The 10,259-nt window shown below is 35.4% G+C and overlaps 2 protein-coding genes across 2 annotated transcripts; both read left to right on the top strand.

The window, feature by feature from the left end:
- Window positions 1–2,379: 2,379 nt before the first annotated feature.
- On the top strand, window positions 2,380–8,224 carry LOC120079135 (thioredoxin domain-containing protein 9 homolog). Its single transcript, XM_039033314.1, has 3 exons — window positions 2,380–2,511; window positions 7,797–7,955; window positions 8,042–8,224. The coding sequence occupies exons 1-3, from the start codon at window positions 2,380–2,382 to the stop codon at window positions 8,222–8,224; spliced, it is 474 nt and encodes a 157-aa protein (XP_038889242.1).
- Window positions 8,225–8,724: 500 nt separating this feature from the next.
- On the top strand, window positions 8,725–9,818 carry LOC120079134 (late embryogenesis abundant protein-like). The gene is made up of 4 exons (XM_039033313.1): window positions 8,725–8,745; window positions 8,805–8,947; window positions 9,378–9,435; window positions 9,618–9,818. Exons 1-4 carry the CDS (start codon window positions 8,725–8,727, stop codon window positions 9,816–9,818), a joined length of 423 nt encoding a protein of 140 aa, XP_038889241.1.
- Window positions 9,819–10,259: the final 441 nt, after the last annotated feature.

The following is a 10,259-nucleotide window of genomic DNA, read 5'->3' as shown; positions in this document are numbered from 1 at the left end:
AGTGAATGCATATCCTAATTCATTACTTCAATCCAATCTCTTGCATTAGCACAACTTGTTGCTTCCTCTGAGGTTGTTGGTTCTTGGTTAGTAGGAGCTACAACAACATTTAAAACTAGATTCATATAGTTCATTTCAGTATATCTAGCTAGAGGTGTGATAGTTCTCCTTTGTCTATCCCAAGCTAAGACATACTAGCTTAAATCAGGTTGCTCATGTTGTCTCCTCAAGTTCCCCTACATCTTCCTCAGTTTATCTTGTGTCACTAGGTTGGCTAGACTTTATTGGCTGCTCAGTTGGTAACTCCACCTTAATTCCTGTGTTGGATGACTTTACTTCATCCTGAAGTTTTTTCTCCTTTTGCATACACATCTCCTCTTCCCTAAAGGTGATGTCTCTGCTCACTATGAACTTCCTCCCAACCGTGTCACATTTTAAACCCCTTGACACCCTCTTTAAAGCCTACAAACATGCACTTGACTACTCTGGCCTTTATCATTCCCCTATTTTGGTGTACAAACCCTACACATCCAGAGACCTTGAGGTTATCTAGGTTAGGAGGATGACTAGTCCTCTTTTCCTCAGGGGGAAGCAACTCTAAAGATGAGTGAGGGCACCTATTCAAGGTATACACTATATAGGCTGTAGCTTCTGCCCAATAATTTTTCCCTAAGATAGCATCAGAGAGAAAACACGTAACTCTTTCCATTATGGTTCTATTTAACCTCTCAGCAACCCAATTTTGTTGAGGTGTATACGTCATTGTTCTATGCCTAGTTATACCATCCTCGCTAAAAAATTTCTCAAAATGTTCATTACAAAACTTAAGCCCATTATCGATTATAAAGTATTTTAACCTTTTAGATGTTTAATTTTCTATCATGGCTTTCCATTCCTTAAACTTCCCAAGAACTTGGTCCCTAGATTTAAAAAAGTATATCCAGCTCTTCCTAGAATAGTCATCTATAAAGGTTAGAAAATACCCTGAGCCACTAAGGCTTGGTGTAGGAGATGGTCCCCATAGGTCAGAATGGACATAACCCCATGTTCCTTCGGTGGTGTGATAAGATTTTGTGAAACTTTGTCTGATTGCTTTACCTAGAATGCAGTGTTCACTTGGAAAGGTACTCGCTGATACTATTGGGCAGAATTCCTAGCTTGAACAGTGCTTGCATCCCTTTTTAACTAATATGGGATAGTCTTTTATGCCGCAAGTTAGCCTCTATTATGCTTGCTTTTTAAACCATGTAGGCACTTGTCATCATCTATACTCATCTCACAATATAAAGGTCATTAACCTTCTCACCAACCAACACAATCTTGGAATCCTTGATCGCCACAAGAACTCCACCTTTTCCTCTGTATTCGTACCCAGTAAAGTCCAACATGACTAAAGATATCAAATTTCTCTTGAGCAAAGGTACATGTCTCACATTTCCTAGAAGCTTGATTGATCCATCCTTTAGCTTTAAGGATACTGAACCAATCCCTTTGATCTTGAATGCTTCATTGTTTCCCATGTACACAAATTCTCCATCTACTTCCTTGTAAGTATTAAACCAAGGTCTAAAAGGTGTCATATGATAGGTACAATCAGAATCAAGTACCCGATCATGCTTCACAAGAGGACAAATTTGGTTGGTTTGGTTTCTAGTGGAGGCTAAGACATCCAAATAAAAGTATGAACATTCAACCACTGAAGCTTCTAGTTGTTTTCCCTTCTGATCCTTTTCTTTTTTTTTTTGGATTTACCTTTTCAAGTTGTAGAAATCTCTCATTACGTGACCTTTCTTCTTGTAGTAGTTGCATCTCGGCTTGATCTTATGTTTGTGCTTTTCACCTGACTTGTTTTTATTCCCCTTAGACTGATTCTGTTTGTTCTTCCTCTTAGCAAACAACCTTTCTGCACTAGGCTGCTCCTTCTTGACTAATTGAAGCACCAACTATCTAGTTCTTAATGCTGAAATGATGAAATCAGTGGTAACTGATTCTCTACCATATTTCAAGGCATTCTTTACCTTCTTATAGGCTTCGGGTAGAGAGTTTAATAACACAAAAGCCTCATTCTCGTAGCCAAATTTCTCGCCAGGGCTCTTGAATACTAAGACTATCCTGTTGAACTCATCCAAATTATCTGAACAAGGCTTGGCAGAATCCACTTGAACATCAAAAACTTCTCCCTTAGTTACATCTTGTTGGATAGATCCTTGGTTGCAAAAAGACCTTCCTGTTTGACCCACATCTTGTAGGTCGTGTCTTGATCAATTACTTGTCTCAAGATACTATCACTGAGATTCAGAACCAGAGTTCTATATGCTGTAAGCTCCATTTCTACTATTTCTTATGCTAATAGTGGGTGGCAGAGTTGATGGGTCTAACATGGCCTTGTGTGCTGTCTATTGTCCAATAATGGCTTTGATTTTGGCCTCCAATAGGCCAAAATCGCCCTTCCCATCAAACTTCTCAATTTCATACCTTGCAAGAGTCATTTCTGACCTCATCGTGTATCAAGTATTGATTTCTTTGGTATCTTGATGCTCCAAGAAAGTTGACCTTGATGATCTTTAAAAGCTCCAATACCACAAATTGTTGGGCTAACCACTCTTCACAAGGCCCAAAATACCCAAGATAAATGCTGGAATGATGAAGAAATGGCTTTGAAATATTTTTTCAAATCCTCGATACTCGGCACTCGATTCTCGACGTCTTCTTACTCGATCATCGATGAGAATTCCCTTCTTCGTCTGAAAAGTCTCTGTTAAATCCTTGAAGGAACTCGATGACAACTGAACTAATACTTGATCGTACTCGACTATTCTTGAATGATACTCGGTGCGACTCGAAGGTGAAAGCGACGAACTAAAAGCTACTTGGTACCAAAGAACAATGTACGATTGACTCGATATTCAGATTATTTGATGTGATTTAAATGATGAATTAAAGGCGTAATATTTGTAGTAAAGAAAACCCTCGTTTGAACAAGAAAGATAAGGCAAGAAGATTAAGACACAATGTTTACATGGTTCAGAAAGGTTGCCTACGTCCACGGGAAGATTTGAATTCTTTTACTGATGAAGATTGCGTATTGTTTATATTGTTTAGAGAAAACTAAAGAAAATGACGATAAATCTTTATGTTGAATTTAAAAGTAGTGGTATTTATAGAGATATACCAGTTGACCGTTTATAAAGTTAGTTATCAACAGATAAAAAATCTGAGGTATTTGAGTCAAAGCTTTTTTAAGAACTAAAGAACAATGAACAAAAATTTACGGTCAACCTCCATATAACAACAACCAACAAACAAGATTTAGATAATTTCACAAACTCAACACATATAAAAACGTCACCAGATCACCTCAATATTGTTTAACGATATATGCCTACTCAAAAGTTCAAATCGAAAGCCTAGCATCACAGTTAAACAGGTTTTGAACCAAAGTTTTGTGTGAAGAACAACCTGACGAGAAAACATAAAAATTCCACCTAAAACTCTTACCTATAGTCACAACAACAGGAACAATGACTAGCGACAAACTAAAAATGCCCTTGAATCAATTCACGACAATGAAATAGGTGACTACAGTAGCAGTGGTGGTTAGAACGACAACCCCGGTGAAAGCTCGCACTTCACCTATGGTAGCATTTGATGACACTAACAGTCACGGACGACGGAGAAACATGAGCTACGACAGTGGGTGATGCATTTCGCGACTGACGAATGGCTAGTGCTACTCGACAGAAGTGAGGCTTCCCCACCCATCCATTCACGTGTGAGAGAGCGAGAAAGACAAAGAGATAATGAGGGGAAAAAATCACAAGGAGACGGCATTGCCAAGATCTTTGACGGACATCGTAGGAAGGCTACGACCGGTGAAAGGACTCCTCGCCAGATGAAGCTTTCGAAGAAGAAGATGAAGGTTCAAGGTTTATCTTTGTTTCTTGAATTTTAGAGAAGAGACGAGGAGAATAGATTCCAAGAAATAAAAAATTAGGGTTTCTATGTAGCTTAAATCTTATGTGACAAGCGAGAATTTCCAAAATTTCTAGCAGATAGAGTCAATTTTTTTACTTTTACATTTTTCCACCTTTTTCACTTGGAGATTTTATAGCATATTTTTAAAATGCTATTTTCTGAAAGCTATAAAAGAGTTTATTTCTTATAGTGATGGGTCATTTTTGGACAAATAAACATGAGCTCAGGAGGTCAAGCTATTTAGAATAGAAATCATCACATGAGTTCCAAAGGAGTAAAAAAATGGGCCTGATAATGAGCTAAGCAACAAAGAGCAAAGTGAAGTTCAACAAGCTCAAACTAGCTCAAATGAAGAGGAAAATAAAGCTCAACAAGCTCAACCTAACTCAAATAAACATTATGTTGAAAATCAATAAGAGAAGTTTCTAAGTCAGTACAATTATGAGATAATCATTATGCTACAAGGACGAATGACAAGTACTAGAGCAAAAGACTACAGAAGGGATTAATACTTGCTTTGAAGCTAAGTTTCCAACCCATGATGAAAGGTTGCAATCTTTGAAGCTCCATTAGATATTCAGACACCCAAGAGCCATAATGAATCTTAAAATCCAAATTTATCCACGTATTTAATTTCCTATGAATATATTTATTTCCTGAATTTACATTTATTTAAGATATATTTATGAACTTCAAGTAAAAAACAATCTCAAGTAAGTTTTCATTCACACGACAATCCAAATAAGTATTTATTAAAAAAAAAATCTCAAGTAAGTTTTGAAATATTGTGACTAACTATTTGAAAATAGTCTTGATTCATATTTATATCTTTGCCATTCCCATCTTTTCATTCACACATTTTTTTTTTCAATATCATCGTTTTCGTAATCATTTGCGAAATTTCTATGTGTACATTTTTTCTTATCTACCTATAACTTATCTGTTCCCTAAAAGTTTGTTTCACTCTCTAGACACACTTGTTTTCTAAATTTGAGATTTTTGTTACTTTCCATCTTATTGCCAAAATGACATTGTTCTTGCATGATTCTCATAAGAACACCATAAGATTTACTGATGTTTGGCATATTTAGTCTTAGGAGTAATTCTATATATAATATTGAGTTCAAATGTGGGAGTGCTAGTGAGGTCCATTTTTCTTTTACTTTATTCTTTTTTTACATGATAGAAAATCAAGATGACATTGAAGCCTCTTCAACCACAACGTATGGTAGTTCACCATAATGAGGACCAAGATGACGACGATTGTTCTGATAGTTTGGACGTTTACCAGTTCAGTTACATAGGTGTTAAGAAGAGAAGAAAGATGTGTTCAACATGGTGTAGTAATAGTAAGAGGCAGAGGGAGAGAATATCAAAAACTATCAAATGAGAGTTCAACGAGAAGCAACTCAAATTGATCGTAATATGAGGGATATCAAGTTCAAATTTTCAAAGTTCGTTGGCAAAACCATCCAAAGGAGTACATCTCATGGGAGAAAGAAGTGGAGAATGTGTTTGCTTGCTATAATTTTAGCGACAAGTAGTAGGTTAGATTTTTTATTGCCAAATATAAGGATTATGCTCAAACTTAGTGGGATCGGTTAATGTCATGGAAGGGAAGAAATCTTGAAGCACCAATTTATTCATGGTATGAATTCAATGAGTCTATGAGAAAGTTTTTTGTTCCAAATCATTTCCAAAGGGACATGGCACAGAAGCTTCAAGGTTTAAGACGAGGCAATAAGTCGGTGGAATACTACTACAAAGTGATGGACACATTGAGAGATTGACTTGATCTTAATGAAAACATGAAGACTCTCATGACACGCTTTGAAACCTCGACAAGGAGATTGCTTACAAGGCTGATTTGCAATCACACTTTGACAGAGAAGAGATGTTGCATCTTGCCATCAAAGTGGAAAAAAAAGTTAAGTATAAAAGAAACAAGGAACACTTATTTTAAACCTTTCTTCTTCTTTAAATTCATCATGGAAAATTAAGAATAGAAGTTATTTTAGAAGTAGGGAGAAGTTCGTGAAAGAAAATTCTAAAGAAAAATGTGAGTCTTCTATGAAAGGAAAAGCTAAATTAAATAAGTTCGATAGAGAAATACAGATATTAAGTGTTGGAAATGTAAGGGCATGCCATTAAAGATGGTCCAAACAAAAGAACAATGATCATCTATAACAACGAGGTGCTAACTGAAGGAGAGGGAAGTGAAAATTTGAAGAATAAAGAAGGAATAATTGTAGTAGGAGAGACTAGTGATAAAAGTTACGAATAACCAATTGTAGGAAATATGTTCATTACTAGAAAAGCTTTAACTACTCAAGTTAACGAAGATCTAATTGAGGAGCAAAAGGAAACATTGTTACATACTAGTTTAAAACACTAGGTCATCATTGGAATATTATGTAAATTAAGACATTTCCGAGTAGAAATCCTATGAAACAAAGATAATTATCTACATATTCCCAGACAAAACAAACATAATAATCTAAAGATACTAGACATGTATAATTCATATATACCTATAATTCGGACATCTAAGATTTTGATTTTTTACATTTTCAAAAAAAAAAAAAAAAACGAGTTGACTTATACTAGACATGTATAAGTCAACTCGTTTTTTTTAATTTCTTCCCATATTATTTTATTTATGTAATTTTCCGTCTACATAGTTTTTTTTATTTAATTTTAAATTTTATTTGTGAACATTATTTTTATTTCTTAAATTTTTCATATTTATTTAATTCTCAATTTTGCAATATGTAAACTCTTTCCTTCGTTTTTTTTCTTTTTTCTTTTTTTAAGAGATATGTATAAGTTACCTATTATTTAACTTAATTGTTAATTTTATTTATTATTTTATTTGTCTAGTTTTTAATATGTATATTTATATATGATTTAAATCACACATTTTATATTTGACACTACAAGAATTTTGGGCTTTAATGTTGGTTAGAAAAAGTGAAACCGGATGTATAATGTCGGTTTTGTTTTTTTTTAAAAAATAGATCTTTAATGTCGGTTTAAAACCGATATTAAAGATCCACTTTTCTTTTTTTAAAAAAAAAAAAAAGAAAAAAACAAAACCCATTCCCCCTCCCCCAAATTTTATTTTTTCATTTCTTTTCTAAACCCTATTTTCTTCATCAACCACCTCCTCACTCCCTGGACCTCGCCCCGCCGCTCGCCATAGCTCGACACCATCTCGCCACCTCCTCGCTCCCTGGACCTCGCCACACCTTAGATCTAGTCGTGGAAGATTTGTCGTTCTTCACGCATAGCCATAGTAGATCTAGTCGTCTTCTTCTAGGAGATCCACCATCCATTCCGTCGAAGCCCAACCGTTCGTTCCGTTGTTGAAGGTACAAGCTCATCCATCCACTCAGTTGAAGTCGAGCCATCAAAGGTACAAGTCGGTCGTTGTAGCTCAGATCCCTTTCATCGTAGCCCAGTCGGTCATTGTGGCTTAGATCCTTGTTCTTCTAACTCAGATCTATTTCAATCTTCGATCTCTGGGTTAGATCCGTTCAAAGGTTAAATTTTCTTTGTCCCCACTCCATATTTCAATCTGAGTACTAGCATTCCAAATGTTTAATGCATATTATTATCTGTTTTTTTTTATGTTTAAATTTATATGTTTGAAGTTTGAAGGGCACTGATTAATGGTTTTTATTTGTATGTTGTGCGGACATTTAGGAGTGAAGCTTGAGGGTTTTTTTTTTTGCTGGGTTTCTACTATTGCGGAAACAAATATTTGACAGAAATGTTGGGGAATTTTAATGGTGAACAATGTATTTTCACACAAATTACAGGTTATGGACAAGCACTTGAGCATTTTGGCAAAGCAACATATTGAGACACGTTTTGTAAAAATTAATGCTGAGAAAAGTCCATTTCTGGCTAAGAAGTTGAAGATCGTTGTTCTTCCAACCCTTGCTCTGATCAAGAATACAAAAGTAGATGACTATCTGGTATGTCCTTTATGATAATACATCATTGATTATTGAATTATGGTTGTTTTTATTAACATTATCTTTCTCTCATGTGAATCCATCAGGCAGGATTTGATAAGCTTGGTGGAACTGACGAATTCAGCACAGAGGAATTGGAAGATAGATGGGCAAAATGTCAAGTCATCTTCCATGAAGGTGAATCATCCATAAATGCTTCAAAATCTAGTGCACAAACCAAGAGAAGTGTACGACAAAGTACGAGATCAGACTCATCAGATTCAGAATAAGTTAACATTTTAGGTGTTTCGCTTACTGGTATGTCGCTCTTGCTCTCGCTCTCGCTAATAGTCTGCAGCGCAGCCCTCTCGCTCGTCCCTCCACTCTCGCCGCTCTCGCTCTCTCTCATACCTCCACTCTCGCATATTGTGTGGTGGTTTAATATTTGGTAAAATTTCGCACATAAAGTCCCCTCGCTCTCACTCTCCACTCTCGCACTTTTGTGGCTTGTTTTTTTATATGCTATTCTTTGGTTCTTTCTCAATAAAAGTTGTTGTTTCTATTAAAAAGAAAAAGAAAAAATTCCTCTACCCGTTGTTGGACTCAAAAGCCATATACAAGGAATTTCAGTGTAATTCTTTTTTGATCTGTGCTTTGGAAACTGAAGTTTGTGCTCAAAAGCTAAGATTCTCCACGTATCTATTGTCAGCTGGAAAAAGCAATTACTTAACTAGTTCTTTTTTGTAGTGTTTCAAGGAGATTGGAAGTGCTTAAGCAGGGGCTCTGGAATATGGTTAATTTGTGTCAAACTGTGAATAATTTGACAAAATGCCTACTTGTCCATTGAGTTTTTTCCTTACATTTTTTTAGTTATTACGGGAACTTAAAAAGGGTCGTGCATTTGATGGATGGATTGAGGGAAACCTAACTTTTGCTCCAACCTATAAATACGAGAACAATTCAGAGAAGTATTACGGTGAAGATCCAAAAGTTGGAAGCCGTACTCCAGCATGGTAAGCTTTTATTATTACAGTACTTGTTGATTTCGACATCAGATTTTATTTAGATGTAGATGGTCATTTTTATACAATCTACAAATGTATTGATATCCATTTTTTGTGTAATTTTTATTCTCTGGATATCCTCGGTTAAAATACATGTATTTGTGAAAGGGCAAGGATTATCCTGTATCTAATCCCATTCTGCCCGTTTTCATTATTAAAAAGAATAAACATAACTTTTATTAAAAAATAATCTGCCCAATTTGGGCTACACAAAGATGAGTGCAGCTCAAGGCACACTCAAGTTTTTTTTCTTGTCAAAATATGTTGTACTGATTTAAAATATACAAATTTAACCTTTGAATTTTCACAAACTGGGAAGATAGATCTATGCACCCCACGAAGGTTTTAAATGCTGCTTGTTTGCTTGCTGCATTTTCAGGTGTGACCATATACTTTCATACGGAAAGGGATTGAAATTTTCAGGTGTGAACATTCATGTTGCATCATCCATCTTTATAAAAAAAATTAAAATATTTAAAAAAAAAAATTTGTGGACGCATTCAGAACTCCACCTTTCAAGTTCCTTCAAACAACCTTAATGTTTGCATATATTTTCATTGTTTTATTTGGTTTGATTTAAAACGGAAGAATTGATGATTTTATTGTGAAAATGTGTCAGTCGGAAGATGACGGTCATGGAGGGAGGAGGAGGAAGGGGCTAAAGAAGAAGGTAAAGGAAAAGATGCCAAGACATCATCATGAGCCCCAGGCAGTGTCATCCACAATGCCGGGCAGTTATTCATTGGCCCAGTACGGTGGGCAGCATGAGAAGAAGGGAATAATGGAGAAGATCAAGGAGAAGCTGCTGAGACATCACTGAGGACTTACACTCCTCATGTTTGTGTATACTAATAAAGTAGAGTTACTACTGTGAATTTTAAAAAGGAATGGACTAAATAATTTGGTGGTTATGGTTGTGTGTGTTCGTGTTATGTAATTTCTGGGTTGTGAGGTATAAAGTATTTTTATTATTACTATCTTCATCTTTGTGTGTACATTTATTTTGTTTATTTGGTTACTTTTTTTTTAGGGAAAAAGAAGAACCTGGTGATGTATCGGTTTTATTTACTGCACCCTTGACATCTCATTTTCTTTTGCTTTTAATGACATTATGCTTTTAATGTTGGACTTTTAATTTCAGTTGCAATTTAATCACTAAAGACTTTTAATGTCGGTTGCAACCGACATTAAAGGCTGTGTTATTGAAGCCCTTTAATATCGATTTAAAACCGACATTAAAGTGCTTTAATAACACTATGGT

Source organism: Benincasa hispida, chromosome 6 (genome assembly GCF_009727055.1).
Source record: "Benincasa hispida cultivar B227 chromosome 6, ASM972705v1, whole genome shotgun sequence".
Classification (NCBI taxonomy): Eukaryota; Viridiplantae; Streptophyta; class Magnoliopsida; order Cucurbitales; family Cucurbitaceae; genus Benincasa; species Benincasa hispida.
The sequence above is the reverse complement of the archived record's forward strand: the minus strand, read 5'-3'. Positions and strand labels throughout refer to the sequence as shown.

What these genes read in the sequence shown, in the direction of transcription:
- LOC120079135 (XM_039033314.1), top strand. Translation starts at nt 2,380, where the DNA reads ATGGCCTTGTGTGCTGTCTATTGTCCAATAATGGCTTTGATTTTGGCC. An exon ending in CTGACCTCATCGTGTATCAA is followed by an intron (nt 2,512 to 7,796) that starts GTATTGATTTCT and finishes CACAAATTACAG; the next exon opens with GTTATGGACAAGCACTTGAG. An exon ending in CAAAAGTAGATGACTATCTG is followed by an intron (nt 7,956 to 8,041) that starts GTATGTCCTTTA and finishes TGAATCCATCAG; the next exon opens with GCAGGATTTGATAAGCTTGG.
- LOC120079134 (XM_039033313.1), top strand. Translation starts at nt 8,725, where the DNA reads ATGGTTAATTTGTGTCAAACT. An exon ending in TGGTTAATTTGTGTCAAACT is followed by an intron (nt 8,746 to 8,804) that starts GTGAATAATTTG and finishes ACATTTTTTTAG; the next exon opens with TTATTACGGGAACTTAAAAA. An exon ending in GGAAGCCGTACTCCAGCATG is followed by an intron (nt 8,948 to 9,377) that starts GTAAGCTTTTAT and finishes CTGCATTTTCAG; the next exon opens with GTGTGACCATATACTTTCAT.